The sequence below is a fragment of the Phyllostomus discolor genome, chromosome 3 (assembly GCF_004126475.2).
Source record: "Phyllostomus discolor isolate MPI-MPIP mPhyDis1 chromosome 3, mPhyDis1.pri.v3, whole genome shotgun sequence".
Lineage (NCBI taxonomy): Eukaryota > Metazoa > Chordata > Mammalia > Chiroptera > Phyllostomidae > Phyllostomus > Phyllostomus discolor.
Genome location: NC_040905.2, coordinates 188,881,693 through 188,900,878, shown reverse-complemented (window position 1 = coordinate 188,900,878; position 19,186 = coordinate 188,881,693). Strand labels below are relative to the sequence as shown.

General features: G+C 41.0%; 2 protein-coding genes across 5 annotated transcripts; one reads left to right on the top strand and one right to left on the bottom strand.

The window, feature by feature from the left end:
* Positions 1-1,453: 1,453 nt before the first annotated feature.
* On the bottom strand, positions 1,454-14,193 carry ZNF189 (zinc finger protein 189). Of its 4 annotated transcripts, none has more exons than XM_028512730.2 (3): positions 13,712-14,104; positions 12,916-13,000; positions 1,454-4,173 (listed from the first exon to the last, which is right to left on the bottom strand). In XM_028512730.2, exons 1-3 carry the CDS (start codon positions 13,742-13,744, stop codon positions 2,453-2,455), a joined length of 1,839 nt encoding a protein of 612 aa, XP_028368531.1. In that variant the 5' UTR covers positions 13,745-14,104; the 3' UTR covers positions 1,454-2,452. The 4 variants fall into 4 exon arrangements, with proteins under 4 accessions (XP_028368531.1, XP_035877874.1, XP_028368529.1 ...); XM_028512728.2 differs by having other exon boundaries at positions 1,456-4,173; positions 12,916-13,042; positions 13,712-14,193; XM_028512733.2 differs by having other exon boundaries at positions 1,620-4,173; positions 12,916-12,997; positions 13,712-14,154.
* A 50-nt stretch (positions 14,194-14,243) lies between these two features.
* Positions 14,244-18,164, top strand: MRPL50 (mitochondrial ribosomal protein L50). The gene is made up of 2 exons (XM_028521313.2): positions 14,244-14,385; positions 16,986-18,164. Exons 1-2 carry the CDS (start codon positions 14,294-14,296, stop codon positions 17,371-17,373), a joined length of 480 nt encoding a protein of 159 aa, XP_028377114.1. The 5' UTR covers positions 14,244-14,293; the 3' UTR covers positions 17,374-18,164.
* Positions 18,165-19,186: the final 1,022 nt, after the last annotated feature.

Genomic DNA, 19,186 nt, shown 5'->3' with positions numbered 1-19,186 from the left:
GGACCCAAAGAGAAATACGCCAAGGCACATCATCAAGTTACCCAAGATTAAAGATAAAGAGAGAATCTTAAAAGCAGCAAGAGGAAAGGAGTTACCTATAAAGGAGTGCCTGTAAGACTATGAGCTGATTTCTCAAAAGAAACCTTACAGACAAGAAGGGACTGGAAAATAAGTACTTGAAGTCATGAAAGGCAAGGACCTACATCCAAGATTACTCTATGCAGCAAAACTATCATTTAGAATGGAAGAGCAGATAAAGTGATTCCCAGACAAGGTCAAGTTAAAGGAGTTCATCCTCACCAAGCCCTTACTAAATGAAATGTTAAAGGGACTTAGATAAGAGAAAGAAGATAAAAAACATGTATACTAAAATGACAGCAAACTCACAATTATGAACAATCACACCTAAAACAAAAACAAACTAAGCAAACGACTAGAACAGGAACAGAACCACAGAAATGGAGATCGCATGGAGGGTTAGCAACAGGGGAGTGGGAGGAGAGAGGGGGAAAAGGTACAGAGAATAAGTAGCATTGATGGTAGGTAGAAAATAGACTGGGGAGGGCAAGAATAGTATGGGAAATGTAGAAGCCAAAGAACTTATGACACAGGGACATGAACTAAAGGGGGGAATGTGGGTGGGAGAGGGTGTGCAGGGTGGAGGGGAATGGAGAGAATGGGACAACTATAATAGCATAATCAGTAAAATATGTTTTTTAAAAAAGACATTCAACAGACCATCACCTAAAATTACTATTATTTCACGAGAGCTTTTTTTAATTATTAAAAAAGGTGCATAATTTCAAAATGAAACGTCTTTAATAAATTTAGTGGTTTTTAAAAAATAAATACTATGTGTTCCTTACTTTTACCATTTGAGTATGGAACAGCCATAAGTTGGTGTTTGGGAACTGATGACTTACACTCTCCAGATACTAAATAACCTCTTGAAAACTGGCTCTTCCCAAATTTGCAAGCTGCTCTTAGAGAACCCCTTGACTTTCTAATTATCTAAAGGACGTTCTTCAGCCCTTCCCTGATTATCTCCACAGGACCCTTCCAGATCAGTGTTTCCGATAGCAACTGTCACTACACATTGGGTTTTCCATCCACACTTCTGGATGTTCCTCCCTCAGTCTGCTTAGCATCTGCCCTCCCAACAGCAAAAGTGGGCCTCAGGATTCCATTTCTGGATTTTTTTCTTTTTTTTGCTTTATCCTTTCATTAAATCTTAATTCATTTCTGTGTCTAAACACAGGTGAATTCCTAATTTCTAGCCCAAATTCTTTTCTGTGCACCATGTCCACAATTCCAGTTACCTCTGGACATCTCTGTTGTCTCATAGGTAGAAAAAGTGAGAGCAATTTCCTTTAAGTCCTTGATTCTAATTTTTAAACATAGTAATATATTTGACAGATTTTACACTAAAGTAACAAAGAACTCTTACACAAAGCAAAAAACAAAACTGGTTTAATGATTAAAACAGATGAATTAATAGGTCTATAATAACCATTAACTAAGGGAAGCCCTAGAACCAGAAATAAGGATTTTAAAATTGCATGCAAAGTCTAGTTACTATAAAAACCAAAGCAATACCAAAATATCTCAGCTTCCTAACATAGACTCCAGGTTTTTTATTTCCAATTCCTGGCAATCAAAGTATGTACACTTTCACATGCTACTGGTAGTGAAGGAGTAAGATCATTTGCATAAGACTACAAATATCTTTCACAGATGCGAGGGCACAAAAAAGAAGTGTCCTCCTCTAACCTTTTTGGGCCCATCTTGAAAATAAAAAAGGCACTGCCAAAGATTCCTCAGTAACACCTTTGATAGGTTTGTTACATAATCTTCGTAAAACTAATGGTCCACTCATTTCATTTCTGAGAACCACAAGGCATTGGAACTGCTTTCTTTAACTCATGTGCCAAACAACTGGCTTAAACAATGACAAAAACTTTGTATATCAGTTTTGGAAAAAAAAAATCTGGCTGTTTCCTTGAAAACATCGTATGTTCAATAACTGGACTTTGGCATGCATAGCAAAACATATCATGGAACTGAAAGAACTACCATATAAGATGGTGGCAGAGGACTCTGAATAATTATTCCAGTTTCCTAACATTGGTGGCTCTGGCTCCCTTGTACCAATGCAGCTTTGTCATTCTCCCTTCATTATTATAACCAAGTGCTCTGAACTCAGGTTTAACCTGAAAAATATGTAAAAAAGATGCTTAAATAAATTACCAAGTCATCAAAAAAAAAAAAAGAAGAAGAATGGAAGTCTTCAAATGCCTGTGGGCAACTGTCCACTATTCACAGAATCTTCAGAAACCATTTGCCTAAGGCCAAAGATAATTTGCTTTCTTACTAAATTTGACTCATGTTGAACAACATTGAAACTGCACTTGGGTAGCTAGTCTTAAGTCAAACTAAACTTGAATATTTCTGTTTACTGCATCCATGTAGTGTGCAATTTCTGATGCTGAATGAGAGAGATGCGGCAATTGAAGGCTTCACCACAAGCATCACATTCATGGGTTTCTTGGGTTTTCATCTCTGCGTGGATCTTCTGATGGTTGACAAGGCTGCGCTGTTGACTAAAACTTTTGTCGCATTTCTCACACTTATAGGGTTTCTCTCCTGTGTGTATCCTCTGATGCTGAATAAGGCCTGAGTTCCGGCTAAAGGCTTTCCCACATTCATCACATTTATGGGGTTTATTACCTGTGTGAACACCCTGATGCCGAATAAGATTACACAGTTGACTAAAGCTTTTGCCACACTGTCTGCACAGATAAGGTCTCTCACCAGTGTGGATTCTCTGATGTTCAATAAGAAATGAGCTCCGACTGAAGCTTTTCCCACACACAGTACATAAGTAGGGCTTTTCACCAGTGTGGATCCTTTGATGTTGTACAAGATGAGCACTGACACTAAAAGTTTTCCCACATTCATCACATTTGTAAGATTTTTCCTTAGGGAAGACTTCCTGCTGTATAATGAGACTACAATTTGGATCAAAACTTTCCTTAGTTTCATTGTATGAATAAGTCTTCTCTCTGGTGTGAATTCTCTGATGCTGAATAAGACCTGAGCTTCTACTAAAGGCTTTTCCACATTCCTCACACTTATGGGGTTTATCTCCTGTGTGGATTCTCTGATGACGAGTAAGATTGCAAAGCTGACTGAAGCTTTTCCCGCACTCTTTGCATTGATAAGGTCTTTCGCCTGTGTGGATCCTCTGATGTTCAATAAGGAATGAGCTCCGACTGAAGCTTTTTCCACATTCAATACAAAGGAAAGGCTTCTCACCAGTGTGGATTTTTTGGTGTTGTATAAGGTATGTACTTAATCTAAAGGCTTTCCCACATTCCCCGCATTTATGGGGTCTTTCTCCAGTGTGAATTCTCTGATGCTCAACTAGTAATGAATTTCGACTAAAACTCTTTTTACATTTGGTACAGTGATAGGGTTTTTCACCAGTGTGAGTTCTTTGATGCTCAATAAGGTGTGACTTCCAACTGAAGGCCTTCCCACAGTCGCTGCACTTATGGGGCTTCTCACCTGTGTGAATCCTTTGATGTTTCACAAGGCTCCTCCTCTGGCTGAAGCTCTGTTTACACTGATTACACTGATAGGGTCTCTCTCCCGTGTGGATTCTCTGATGTCTAATAAGGGTGGAGCTCACACTAAAGGTTTTTCCACAGTAATTACACTCATAGGGCCTTTCCCCAGTGTGGATTCTCTGGTGTTCAATGACGAAGGAACTGCGACTAAAACTCTTCCCACATTCATTGCACTGAAAGGGTTTCTCACCAGTATGGACCCGCTGGTGTTGAATGAAATGAGCCTTGCGGACAAAACCCTTTCCACACTCTTCACATTTGTGGCATTTCTCTTCTGAGTTAGGTCTCTTACGAATAACGTTAGTGTTTCCTCTGAACATTTTCTGTTCCTGGGTCAAAGATTCCCTTGGTATTTCCCATAAGAAGATTCCTCTCTGTTTATCTAACCTACCAACAAGTTCAAAGGTTTCTCTACACATGGGATCCTGGTCAGTTTCACTTTTGATTCTTGTAACTATTATGCCCTTTGATTCCACTTCCTCCTCAATTTCTTCAATTTCTTGTTTCACAGTTGGCTCCTCATCTTTATCTCTGTTTAAAACATCTGGAATAATAAATAGAGATCAGAAACATCAGCCAGGCTCTTTCCTAGTAAAAAGAAATTGTCAGAAAAATGACACAATTCAGATAAATCAATCTAATTACGATAAACTAACCTACCATATCAAATGTAGCTTACTATCTCACAGTATTGTTTTGAGGATTAAATTAGTTCACATACATAAAGCTTTTAGAACAGTACCCAGTACCTGACAAAGAGTGCAAATTATGTAAATGCCATTATAATTAGTTATCTGATGCAATTAAATGTTTTTCTTGGAGAATGGATATCAAAAGAGTGTGTATGAAAAGGCCAAGAATGAGTCCACAGGAGCAAGTAGAGTGAGAGGAAGCGTTGTTGTAAATCAGTAGTAAACTATGCATGGTAAGGTGGATAAACAAAGAAATAAACCAAGCAGGATTGGGATGAACCAGTCTAAAAGGTAAAAAGAATAACATGCGAAGAAAACAGTAGGTTCTGGAAAATGTAGAATAAGATAGTGTTATCGGAAAGCAAGTAGACCAAATAACTTGATAAAAAAGAACACATAAAATGACAATGAAAAGGACCAAAGGCAAAAACCAGGGAAAGCAAGAATTCATTTATTAATAAGAACTTATTTATTGCAATGATGAATATTCCGAGCACTCTGTAATGAGCCAGGATTCAGAGATAAGACACCAAGACTCCTACTAAATGGAATGGACAATGAGTATAAATGGAAAAAGAAAATAATATTAAAAAATTAAATAAAAAGCAGTTCTTATATCAAAACAAAATTGGCTTTTAACAAAAATAACGGGTTGAGGTGACATGGAGTCTATCATGTAGAAAGATAGAATAAAACAAAAACAAAGGGACATGGTCAGTGGTAATACAAGAAATGAAGAGAAGTCTGATAGCTTATGACTTTACCCACCATAAATCATAGCACATTCTTCACGTACATATGACTCAGTCCTCTAAAGATATTAAGAGCCAAGTTGGAACCGTTTAGCTCCAAATGAGAAGCTGCACGACATCTGAGAAAGGAAAAGCTCGCACATGTTGGAAGAATGATAACATAAAGGTCTATGATGTAACAGAGTAGCATACGGGACACTGGAACCTGCCTGACTGCTTTCATGATTTCCTGCCTCTTGCTGCCTGTTGGGTAACTTTACTAGTTCCTCTTTTCTCTCAATTTTCTAGTCTTCTAACTGTCAAGTCATCTTCAAGCCTTCTTTTCACTTATCCCCCCCCGATGTCATGAAGTTATTTTATTCCCCCAAAACTTACTCTCCTAACAAACTACTAGAAACTTTACTTCTACTTAGGCTGCTTACAGTGTTCTCCTTTGAACTCACTTTCAGTGGGCTGTTTTTCCCTCACACAATGAAAAAGGACAGGAGAACTTCAACTTTCTGTTCCCTATCTATAAAATTATCTGCAATTGTATATGAATATATGCTCCATTCCTATCCAAGGCTAATCCATCTACCCTCTCTTGATCCCACTTGCTTATGGGAACTTGTTCAATTATTACCATTTTTCCTTTTTCTTCAATCTGTATTCTCAATTGAAACCTTCCTACCAACATACAAATATATCTAACTTTATCCTGAACCTGAAATCCTTCTCTATCTTTTTAAAATATTCCATTTATTTATTTGTATAGTTCTCTCCCTACTTCTTCGGCCTTTTCTAATACATTTCCCTAATGAATTTCTCTTCCTTTGCCAACTGTTCAAGGTTACTGTTACCCACGTTCACACCATCTCACTATACATACTCTCTGGGTATCGTCACTTACATGTCTCAAAAGGGCTCACAACTGAAATGATCATCATCCTCTGCTCTCATGTCCGTCTCCACCACTAATCATCTCTTGAAAGGCACTGTTATGAATTACCTAAAGTCCCAAAGCAGGAAATCGTCCTAGATTTCTCTATGTTTCCTACCACTAATCAGTTACAAAAATTAATGATGCTGCCCTCCAGCACCATGCTTTCCCTGGATTACTGCAAAAGCCACCTAATAATCCTTGGCTCTGATCTTTAGGCTGCCCTCACATGACATCTACTTCCCTGAATCCAGAGAGATCTTCATGTTCTGTTCATGTCACCATCACTAACGCTCCATCACTTGTAAAATCAAATCAAAGCTCTCTGCACTGTGACACTTCATGATATGGGCTCTAAGTTGCAGTTCAACCTGCTACCTACTTAACCACAATTTAAGTGGGCAAACTGCTTGTGTTACAGTCTTTTGCGCCATTTCATTGAACGTTTTGTTTACTAAATGTCCCCCACATTTAGCCAGAAAACTCTTGATTTCTCAGTTTCTCTTTAAGATTCAATTCAAAGCAATAGTTTCTCTAGAAAGCCTTCACTATTTCCACCTGACAGATTTAGGTGTTCTGTTTTCTTATCACTAGGCCCTTGTCCATAACTCCATTAAAGCTATCTTTACACTGCACTTTTAGCTGTTTGTGTTTGTCTCTTCCTCACATGAAGAGAAAATCTCTTTATGTTTACTCGGCAGATATTGTTCCAGGGGGGTTATTCAAAAGAATAAGAAAAGATTATCATTATTTACAAATGATATGAATGTCTACCTAAAATTCCTAATATGATTAAAAGAAATAGCAGTGGTAAATAATATATAAAATAAATGCCATTTCTTACTACCAAGAAGAAACATTTTATAGAAATATTATAGAAAATGAAATATGTTCTTCATGATAATAACAAAACCACAAAAAACTAGAAATAAATCTAATAAGAAAAGTCTAAGAGACTTCCACTCAAGATGGCATGGCATTTCCACAACCACAACAAAATTACAACTAAAATATAAAACAACCATTGCTTAGAAATGACAGAAATTGAGTTGAATGGAAGTCTGACAACCATGGAATTAAAGAAACCACATCAATCCAGACTGGTAGGAGAGGCACAACTGTGGAATGGGCTGGTCCTTCACCCATGTGTGGTGGATAAAAATTCGGGAGGGATATCTTGGGAGCAAGGAGTCCTAGCCCCACATTAGACCCCCCAGCCCAGGGTTCCAGTGCCAAGAATGTAAGTCCCCACAACTTCTGGCTGTGAAAACCAGTGGGGACTGAGCTGGTGGAAGAAACTGCTGGAGCCCCAAGCAGTTCCTGTTAAAGAACCCACACATGGACTCACCTACTCAGACTCACTTACTCTGGGCTCCAGCACCGGAGAGGCAGCTTGAGGGGCACCAGTGGCATGTAGGGTGTGGCTGAGGTGTCTGGCATCAAGGTGAATAAAGATCATTGTCCCTTTTCTGGGCCCTGCCCCCCAGAGCTGGCAGACTAGTACATATCTAATATTCCATCAAGCTGTCTAACACTGTTTAACCTGCCTTAGAGATACCCAGAGACTTACAGCTAATTTACAGGCCCAACCAAACTGCTTTTCCATATGAATGGCTGGTCTTGGATCATGCTTCACAACTTCCTAAATCCTCTCAAACCAGCAGCAGCTAGCCTCAGTGAGCCCCAGGCCCAGAACTAGCAGCCTAGATTCACAGCTTGGCTTCACCTGAAAATCTGCAAGTCCAGCATAAGTAGCAGCCATCTCTGATTGCTTTATAGCTCAGGCAGGGTGGCCCTGGGCAAAACACAGATGGCAACTGACCTTGGCCTGTACCACCCAGGAAACCCCAGGGCCACCACACCCAGGGGACAGCTACAGACCACTTCGGAGCATTGCCACACTGCCCCTGCATAGCTGATCCTCCATGGAGGGCAGATGTTGCTGGTAAGTGGTTACAGCCAATCCTTGCAGCTGACTGGCCTATGTAAATCCCTCCCATTGATCTGCCAACAGCAACCAAGGCTTTACTACAAGAGGAGGTTGTAGTCAGCTCACATAAAGGGTACACCTTAAATACCCAGCTTGGGTGATAGGGGAAGCTGTGCCACTGGCCCTATAGAACACCCACTACATTAGGCCACACTACCAAGACTGGGAGTCAAAGCAGATCTACCTAATACATAGAAGCAAACAGAGAGAGGCTATAAAATGAGGAGACAAAGAAACATGGCCCAAACAAAAGGACAGATCAAAACTTCAGAAAAAGAGCTAAATGAAATGGAGATAAGCAATCTACCAGATGCAGAGTTCAAAACACTGGTTATAAAGATGCTCAAGGAACTTAGTGAGGACCTTAACAACATGAAAAAGATCCAGTCAGAAATGAAGGATACACTAATTGAAATAAAGAACAATTTACAGGGAAACAGCAACAGAGTGGATGAAGCTGAGAATCAAATCAATGTTTGGGAACAAAAGAAGCAAAAAACAACCAATCAGAACAACAAGAAAAGAGAATCTAAAAAAACAAGTATAGTGTAAGCAGCCTGTGGAACAATTTTAAGCAATCCAACATTTACTTCATAGGGGTGAAGGAGAGGAAAAAAAGCAAGAAATTGGAAATTTATTTCATAAAATAATGAAAGAAAACTCCCCTAATTTGGTGAAGGAAACAGACATGTAAGTCCAGGAAGCACAGAGAGTCCCAAACAAGATGGACCCAAAGAGGCCCACCCCAAGACACACCGTAATTAAAATACAAAGATTAAAAATAGAGAGATGGGAGGGGGTAGGGAGAATGGGTGAGAGATAAGGGGATTGAGAAGTACAAATAGGTAGTTACAGAATAGCCACGGGGATGTAAAGTACAGTGGAAAGTGAGTAGCTAAAGGACTTACAGTACGAATTGTGGACTTGAACGAGGGTGGGGGAACTGCCTGGGGAGTGGGGGGTGCTGGGTGGAAGGGAGCAAAGGAGGGAAAATCAGGACAACTGTAATAGCATAATAAATAAAATGTAGTAAAAAAAAAAGGTGTAAGATCCATAAAAATTGTCCATTAAGTTTTTCTGAAGGACATTAAGGACAGTTAAATAGTCAACTGAATTGCTAAAGAGATTCAATATTATAAGGATCTTAATTCTTCCCAAACCAGTCTATGAACCTAACTGCACTCCAATCAACATCCTATAAACCAACTAGAAAATCATCAATGAATCTAAATTTCAATCAGAAGAATGCAGAAAACTAGTTATCCTGAAAAGGTATGTAAAAGAATGACTTATCTTAATGGACATAAAATGTAAAATATTGCTAAAGTAAATGAAACAGAGAGGCACCAGCATAAAAGTAAACAGGTCAATCAGATAGGTAAAGAGATTGACGAGTCTAGGCTTCCACATGGAGCAGCCTAGAGATGACTAGCCATTAGACCTGGGTTTGGTAGCTATAATCACCTCTGGGTTATCTGCCACACTTACGTGTTCCCATCTTGTGAGCACATCTAATTCATCTATGGTAGACAACTGACTCAAAGGGTGTCTTCTCTCCCAGGAATTTGGGATTGAAACTGAAGCAGATAGTTTGAATGTGACTAGAATTGTAACCTATCAAGTCAGAAGCTGAAGGGACAAAAGCATGTGAACATAGGAGGAAAGACTATTCTGTCAAGCAGAAAGAAACAGAGCACAAAGACAGAGTTAATTCCCCGACTTCCTGAGAGTGATCCAATTTCTGGCTTTGGTTCTTTTCTGATGCCCAGTTGCAATCCTTCTCATATATTCCATGAGTCATCCATGTCCCTGTAATAACTTCACTTGTCACCTTAAGCTAGCTTAGGCTGATCTCTATAATCTTTAACCAAACAGTGTTATAATATTATGGTAGCTGAGGAAACAGAGAGAAGGCAAGGAAATGGCACCGAGAAGCCATTAAACTGAACAAGTTGATTTTAGCTAAAAGAACTGCAAGATCAAGAACTGAGAAATCAAGCTGCCCGCTGTATCAATGTAGCTATTAATGTTTTAAGGAAAGGTATGAATGATGAATGAAAATTACAAAGCTAGAAGAAACAAGATTGGAACAGTCGAGTGACAATGTTCTCTCCTCAAGGAACTCTCATCAAGGGGGTGGGAAGTCTATAGAGGAGGATGAAAAGACTGTGGAATAAATGATGAAAAGCTGTGTTTTGCTAAAATAAAGAAGAGAGCCTGAGAGCAGATCATAGATGGGCTCACTGCCATGCCTTTGTGCATATGGCACTCACATTTTGCAGCACTGGGGAAGGCAGGGCTGGTCATTTGTCTGGTTCTATCAACCAGGATAGCATATGCATAGATAAAGTTGGCAGTAACTCAAGATACCATGGAATATAAAAAAAAAAAAATCAGCAGCTGATAATGCTGGAGATGGAAATGGTATGCCAGAAACAGAGATGGAAATGGTATGCCAGAAACAGATGAAGCTAAAAATCTAGGCAGGGACTATATTAGGGAGGTCCTAGCATATAAGATAAGAAGCCAAGATTTTTATCCTTTAAGCTTTCAGGAATCACCAGAAGTTGTAAGCAATTATCGTATTTTTAGGACTATAGGACACACCGGACCATAAGACACATCTAGGTTTTAAAGGAGGAAAATAGGAAAAAAAATTTTGAAGCAAGAATGTGGTAAAATATTCAATAACCAGTAACCCTGCTCCACTGCCACCGCCCCCCAGCCCCCCACCCAGCGAGCCAGGCAAACTACGTTCGGACTATAACATGCACCCCCATTTTCCTCCCAAATTTGGGGGGAGGGAGAAAAAAGAAAAAAGTGCATGGAAACTAACACAAAATCATTTTGTTGGCAAGAAAGAGAATATATTAAAAGAAAAAGAGACTAGAGGCAGGGGGCTAATTTAAAGGCTAATGTTATAATCTAGTCAAGTTATGAGTTTTAAGTATATTCATTCAGGCACACAAACATTTAAGAAGCATATAATATACTCCTGGTTCTGTCCTAAGTTCTGGAGAAATTAAATTGAAAACTATAGCGTTATTGTCCTCATGAAGATCAATCTAGTTAGAGAAATAAAATAAAGAATGATTATAGTAAAGTGTGATAAATTCAACAACTGAGAGGAAGTCTGAGAATGCAGGCCAATGGAAGGAAACAATAAAGAATTTCAAGTATCTATAGATAGGTGGAATAAAATAAGATCCGAAGACAGTCTATGGCATTTGACAACTGGACCGTTACAGACCAATGTTAAACAATTTAAGGGGAGTGGTAGGGGCAAGAAAAGGGGCTTAGAGAAAAAAGTACAGACCACATTAACTGCATACAAAAACTTGGCTGAAGAGGAGTAGCAGCTGGCTACAGGGAGCAGCAGGAGGGAGATTGTGACTCAAATGGTAGATTTTTTTCTTTTTCCTCCTCCTTCCCCCAATGGGAAGAGCCATGCACATACCTATCATCAGCATAAAGACACCAGAGGAGAAGGAATAAAGCTTCAGTCTTTATTCCTTCTTAAGGAAAAAAAAGGCAAAGGATGACTGATGTATAAGTAATTAGAGAAGTGAGAAGATAGGGGCAGCCTTCAGGGTGTAAGATGTGGGGCCAAAAAGTTGAGCAGTCATGTGTAAGGCCTCTGTGTTCTCTGTCAAAGAGCAGGTGAGGTCCGCTGCTGAGTGACGGACCCAAGGAAAACTCGTGTTTTGGGATAGTCACTGGAAGGAACAGGGGAATGAACACATTAAGGATAAAAACTTGTTGAGATGTAAAAACCCAGTGGAGACTAGAAGAAAGAAAAGCCATGAATATACACAGGGCATCAATTCTTTATGTTAAAAAATTCCTCCTGGTGCGTTTAGCAATGCAAGTAAGAGCAGAAAAGGCAGACTTCATACTGGATACAGGACGTGAAGCTTGCAGAACGGGCAGAGCATAACGACAAGGTGGCAGGAGAGCATGCTGGTGATAGCTCACATACAGATACACGGAGTAGACGAGGAGTGAGGCAGGAGAAGAAAAAAAACCAGGGAAGTCAAGGAACAGGAAACATCATTAAGAATGAACAGGTATAGTAGGAAAGGAGTAAGAGAGGAAGAAAGGTAAGAAGTAAGCTCCCCTTGAGATGATGTCTGTTTTGATGTCTGTAACTCAACCACTATTGAGTTACAGTCAATAAACACCTGAATATTTATTTGGTCAAGAATAAGATACTGGGGTTTTAGTTTTGCCTGTTACAACAAAATCGAGGGTATGATCATTCATATGAGTTGCTGAATAAAAAGGGATAGCCCTGAAGACAACATGGTCAAAACAGACTGAGGCTTAAGTAGTGACTGTATCATTGAAGGTGCAGGTTAGCACAGAGGACTCTGAAACATGTGACAAAGTCTATGTGTGAGGGTAGAGCAAGACTGCTGAGGTCTCAAAGGGGAGCGATTGTGTTTCAAGGTGGAAAATGAATCCTTTGGGAAGAGCACTGAAAAGCTGGGAGTACAATACTTTCTTCTCCCTTGCAGCCTGGAGACAAAGGATGGGAAGGAAGAGGATGTGGGAGAATAAGCAGCCCCTCCCAGAGAAGTGGTGTCCTTGGGAAAGTGCCAGGTTTCAGTTAAGGCCAGGAGGGGTAAGGAACATAATGTGAAGAGGAACAGGGGCTCCAGAAGGCAGAGTGAAAAGGAGTGGGAGGAAAGCAGTGGGAGGATGAGCCAGGAGGGAAAGTACAGAGCAATATGGGATAGGAAACCAGAAAGGCTTGTATTTTGGTCATTGCTAAAATGCAAGGGGTGAGAGTCATGTAAACAATTGATGGCTGAAAGGTTTGAATCAAGTTTGGAACAAAGCAGTTTTGGTTCTGGTATTGGTCCAAGTGTTCTTAAGAGTCTGACTTCTAACAGCCTCTTAGATATTTTAATCAGAAACAGCAGATTCTTACCCAGTGAGACCAGGTTTCCATAATTCTCCATCATGACATCTTTATACAAGCTTCTCTGAGCTGGATCCAGATAATCCCACTCCTCCTGGGTAAAAAACACAGCCACATCCTCAAATGTCAGCAACCCCTGAAATAGTATGATTTCTGTAGTCAGTTCCTGTTGTCTCAAGGACAATTCTACTACTGCAAAGTAGCACTTATCAGGGCCGGAAAGGCTAGAAGGAACGTGGTAACTACGAGTTCCAAGTGGGGCCCAATTCTGGGAACTGACTGTAACAGACAGGCCCATCAGACTAGAGAGTAAGTGAGCTGGATCACTGTCCTTCGTTAGTGAGGGGCCTAAGGATAAGGCTTTTTCTGGTTTAATAATTATACCCCAACATTTTAATTGTAGTAAGCCTCCCCAAGCTTCCTTCACCTCATTAACCGGCTCCATTCTTTATTCTCACCGGCTTGTGACCCTGTTCAATTCAATTCTACGAAGTTTTCTAAGCGTCTATCTTGGGGCCAAACATCATGACAGGCGCAGAAGGCACAGCAGATGGTCAAAAAATGATGCCTCACCTGGAATAACTTACAAATGAGAGCGCTAGTTTGGAGCATTACCAATTTATCAAGTCGTTTTTGGAAAAATATGAGCCAGTGGTCAGTTTCCTCTCGAACCGCACCCCAGAGCACTAGGGGTACTTCCTGGCACTGCACTGGCCCTAAAAACGGCGGTCTGCGGGACGGGGTGCGGAGGAGCGCGGCCTAGCTTCAGTAGTAGCAAGAGGGGATACCCAGAGGGGCAACTTACCTTTGGCTCCAGCGAGGGGCTCGGGGAGGCCATCTCCTGGCCAGAAATCAGGGCAGGAAACTGGGGCAGCCCACAGAAAGGAACCTCTGGTGCGGCCTATCCGACCGTTGGAGATTAGGCCCGATGAAGGGGAGGCCTCCAGGCTGGGTCTGGCCAGGTCCTGCCTTGGTCCCCGAGCGGTCACGACCCCAGCAGCATTTCAGAAGCGCTCCTAGGCCGCCCCCCAACCCCGAGCTCCCTCTCCCGCTTGGCTGCGCACCTTCCAGGCCTCTCTACAGCCTCCTCCCCGTTGTCAGTTCCTCCTCCTTTCAGCCAAGGAGCTCTGTGACCGACCGCCCCCGGACCAGAAGGCGTCACCCGGCACCTTCCCGGGACGCCCCCCAACTACAACTCCCGTCATGCTCCGAGAGAGCGTCACGGAGCAGCCCTGCCGGTAAAGGCTACTGGACTACATTTCCCGGCATGCAAAGGGAGTCCCGGTGATTCTGATTAAGAACTGAGATTTACGCCACTAAGTTTACACCCGATTGGCTACTTTCTGTCTGCCGGGGGCGGGGCTCCGGCTTGTAGCTATTCTCAGAGATGGCGGCGATTTCAGTGCCCGGTGTCACCAGGAGAGGCCTCACGTGGATTATCACAGGGGGCCCACGTCGAGAATTTTGGTCTCGATCCAGGTAAAGCGAAAGGTTAGATGGTCGGTTACAGTCACGGAAAGTAAGAAAAGAAACTGAGGAAGATGAGAGGACGAATTCAAAAGGGAATGGCGTGCTATTAAGACGAGGTCCTGCTCCTGGCTGGGGGAATGACAAGTGCGTTAGGGTTCTGAGTTCCGCTTCAGCGCTGGTCTCCGCGAGCCGGGGAGCTGGGTCAGTTCTCGTGGCCTCAGTTCCTTTTCTCTTCTTGCAACAGAAATACTGCCCCCGTTCCCTGCCAGTCTGCTCATTAATTTATTAAGCAAACAGTGCTGATTCGGGGTTCCAGACAACGAGTGTGCTGTCAGGAAGCATACAAGCAACTTAGAACAGGAGCGTGAAAGTGCTTCATAAACTAAACTCACTTGCTGGGCATATTTCTAAACAAGCGATATTCAGAGATGAAGTGCAACCTCCTCATTTTGTTCGTTTGTTTATTCAGTGACTTACTCAACAGACAGTTGTGAAGCGCCTGCATTTCTCTAAGTAGGATACAGCAGCAGAAGTCAAGTCCCTTGTCAGAGCTTAAGGACGCTGATATATGAGGACCTACAGAGAGGAATATTTTTAACCTCTATGAATACATCTACATGCCCTTCCCACTATAAATATAACATGTTGAATTTACTTGTGTTTTCAAAGAACCGCCCCACTAATCTCCCTACCCCACAAGTCACAAGTCAAGGGCAGAGCTAAATTAGAACCCAGGTCTCTTTATTCCCCATTAACTGCTTTCCTCTCAGCCCCCTGTGGAATCTTGAAGGTAAATCTGACTCAGATAGTGTTGGGACAACGTATACTCTCTTAGGTTTCAAACAAAAACTCTTTTACTCTAGAAGGATTTTTGTCATCAGCTTATGTATTTATTAGCTACCCCTCTTTTTTGACTACTATTTGTTATTGTCTCTTAAATCTCCTTCAGGTTTATTGCATTCACTCATTGAACAAATACAGAGTGTCTACTATATATGCCATGTGTCTAGGTGCTAGGGATCCAACTGTTAATAAAACAGATCCCACCTTTGCTCTTGTAAAACGTTCTGGTGGAGGAGAAAATAAACAAATGTAGAATACAATTTCAGAAGGTGGTAAGTCATGACAAAAACTAGAGCAGTGTAAGAGATGACGGAGATGGAAGGAATGGCTTTCATTTCATTCTGATGAACTGTGACTAGAGTACTTTGAGGAGAAGATGGGTGTGAGGAAGTGAAGAATATAAGTATAGGCAACTATTCCAAGAAGTCCTATTGTAAAAGAAGCTGGAAGGGAGCATGGAAACTAGACGTTTTGTGTTTGTTTGTTTTTTTTCTCTAAAGACAGGGGATATTACAGCATATTCTGTGCCCTGGGAATACACTTACTGGATATGTAGAAATTGATAAAGAATTGCAGAAATAGGGATGTATTGCTGGAAGGGTCTGAATAGACAAAGAGGAGTAGCATTACAGACCCTGTTCTTGGCCAAACATTGTTCATTTCCAGGGCCTCCAGTTTCTGTAGGGATGCCCAATCCCAATCCAGCGCCAACTCCACGGAAGACAGGAGTCGGTTTATGAACAAATATTTTATAAAGCACTGAAATAATGTGTCAGGCAGATTCCCTTACATTGGCCCATCTACTAATATTCAAACAGTTTTCAGAGGACCCCCAAAGTCAATGAAACAGGCCTGTGTATTCAGGAGTTGATAATCTGGCATGGTGGTTCTTAACCAGGGGCATTTTTGCCCACCAGGGGACATTTGGCAATATCTTGTGATTCTCATGACTGGAGGACAGGTGTGCTACTGGGATACTCATTAGTGGGTAGAGGCCAGAGTTGCCACTAAGCATCCTACAATGAACTGAACAGAACCACATCTTGCCCCCCACACCTCCAACAGAGAATTGCCTCGTACAAAATGTCAGTGATGTTTGGGCCAAGAAACCCTGATCATCTAGTAAGAGAAGTAGAATGTCAGTGAAATGAAAATGCAGGTAGGATACAGGGTGCTCAGAGCAATATAAACCGCTATTGGAGGTCAAAGAAACTTGGACTTATATTTGATTGGGGAAACTAGGTAAAGCTCCTTGGAAGAAAACAAGTTTTTCCTAGGACTTACAGGATGAGTAGGATTTTTATAGGTAGAGGTGAAAGGCATTTTGGATAGGCTATAACTTGAACTAATACAAGATGTCAGGAAAGTAGGAAACAATATAGTTTTGTTTGGGTAGGGCATAGAGTGTATGTAGGACATCAGTGAGAGATGAAGTTACAGAGGTAGGTTGGGTTTGGATCTTGGAGGACTGAAAATCCCATACAACATGGCTTACCTTGACCCATCTTTGGGAATTCATAGAGCATATAAAATCTGTAATTAGTTTTTGTTTTTTGGTCTGTGCCAGCTCAGTTCAATTATTAGCTTCCAAGGACAGGAACCCATCTTATTCTTTCCTCTTTCCACAGTGCCCAGAAGGGTAGTAAGTGTGCAAATTAATTGTTGATTTAACTTGATGGGCAAGATTGGTTCTGGTGTTTGCCAACTTGTCAACTTCATTAATGCAGTGAACCAAAGATTCACATTTTTGTTTCTCATCATTTCAGAGAAGAGGAAAAGCCGGTGGTAGCTGAGACAGTAGAAGAGGTGAAGAAAGAACCGATCCTGGTGTGTCCACCCTTACGAAGCCGAGCATACATACCACCTGAAGATCTCCAGAGTCGCCTGGAATCTCACATCAAAGAAATTTTTGGCTCATCCGCTCCTAGCAATTGGCAGGACATCTCCCTGGAAGATGGGCATCTGAAGTTCAGTTTCTTGGCACGTTTAGCTGATGACTTGGGCCACGTAGTGCCTAACTCCCAGCTGTGTGAGATGAGCAGCGTCAGAGATGTTCTTGATTTCTATAAGGTTCCTATTCAAGACAGGTCTAAATTTGATGAACTTATTGCCAGTAATCTGCCTCCCAATTTAAAAATCACTTGGGGTTACTGAGCAGTTCAGAACAGGAGCTCGCTGAAATCATTTTTTCCCCCGAGCGAGGAGGCTATTTGCCAGACTGTCTGATGCTTTGCCACGTGAAATGCTATCAGAACTGTTCTCTAAAACCACGTTTCTTAGGAAAGAATGCATTGTTTTTTTTTCTCATAGCATCGTGAATTGACAAATAACAGGATTTTCTTTTTCCCATTTGCTGAAACTTTTTTGAATGGAATCAGGCCATTAATAATTTACGAAAATTTTCTTCTCCAGAAGACACTGTAATTAACTTTGGTTTAGGATATAAGGCTATTACATGTCCAGACATAGTCTTGATAGACAAGAAAATGTTTTAATCCTGTTATTGTTCTTAAATCTAAAGTAGAAGAGTTGTCATGGGCCACACATTAAATGCATTGAGACATGATATCACAGAAAAATCTCATAATGTTTTAAGTAAATTTACGATTTTGTGTTGGGCCAAATTCATAGCCATCCTGGCTGCATGCAGCCCGTGAGCCGCAGGTTGGACACCCCAGATAGTATACATACAAATAAGGAAACAGGTTAGACATTTATAAAAGAAAGAAAAGTCTGTGTTTATTACAGAAATATGTTTCACTGTTTACTGCACAAATAGAAGTAGTAGAAAATGATTCTCTTCATTCTGGAGTAATCTGTTTTGGAATTAAATTTGGCTTTTTGAAGTGTATGTATTTTTAATTTTTTAAGGTAAAATTTGTTTTTCTGCCTTGCCATTTCTTTAGTTTCAAGTATTATAAATGAAGAAATAAAATATATGCCAATTATTAAGTGCTATGACTTTTTCTGTAATGAGATATACCAGGTTCTATAAATAAATATTTTCTTCAAAGGAGATGGTGTTTATGTAACCGAACGCAGGTCCGGCTGCCTGCCGCTACAAAAGCCAGTACTGAAGAGGCAGGTGCTGATGTGAAGGGAAGTGGTTTATTTGCAGATGCTGGCTGCCTGGAAGGTGGGGGACTCATGTCTCAAAGCCCATCTTCACCTCTCAGTGGAGGCAGAGGGGTTTATAAGGAGGCAAAGGGGAAGCCGCACAAAGAGATCAAAAGAGGGGGTTGCACAGACCAGCACAGTCCATTCTGACAGGTCAAGTGATGGTCTGGTGAGCATCATCCTGGTTTGGTCATCCTGGCTCCATGGTTGAAGGTCAGCAAATCTCCCAGAGCTGGGATGCTTACAGGCCGGAGTCTGTATCTGAAACTAGTTCCTAGGATTCCTACACAAACATATTCATCTATAAGCCACATATTAGAGTCAGCACTCACAGAAACAATATCAAAAGAATGGTGGGGTGGGTTACAGTTTCCCACTGTTACAATACTCCATTGGTAACATTTCCAATCTTTTTTTTCTGTAACTTTAAAAAAGTGTCCTTGAGTACCTATGAATATCCAATAAGGTGGTAAGTCTTTGCAGACTTTGATGTGCTTAATTTCTGGAAATTTCTCAAATAGCAAGTTACCAGGTAGTTCTGAATGACACAATGGTTAAATGAGGACATGATTAAATCAGGAATTATTTTTGTTCAGATTTTAGGGATGCCTGAAACTGCAGGCAGTGTGGAACCCTATCTGCTGTTTTTTTCTTATACAGACCTAATACTTATGATAGTTTAATTTATATATTAGGCACAGTAAGAGATTAACAACAATAGCTAGTAATTAAATAGAACAGTTATAACCATATATTGTAATAGAAGTTACGTGAAAATGGTTTCTCTCGAAATGTATTCTCCCTTCCGGTTCTGATAGGAGACCATACCATGTCTGCATGATGAGATGAA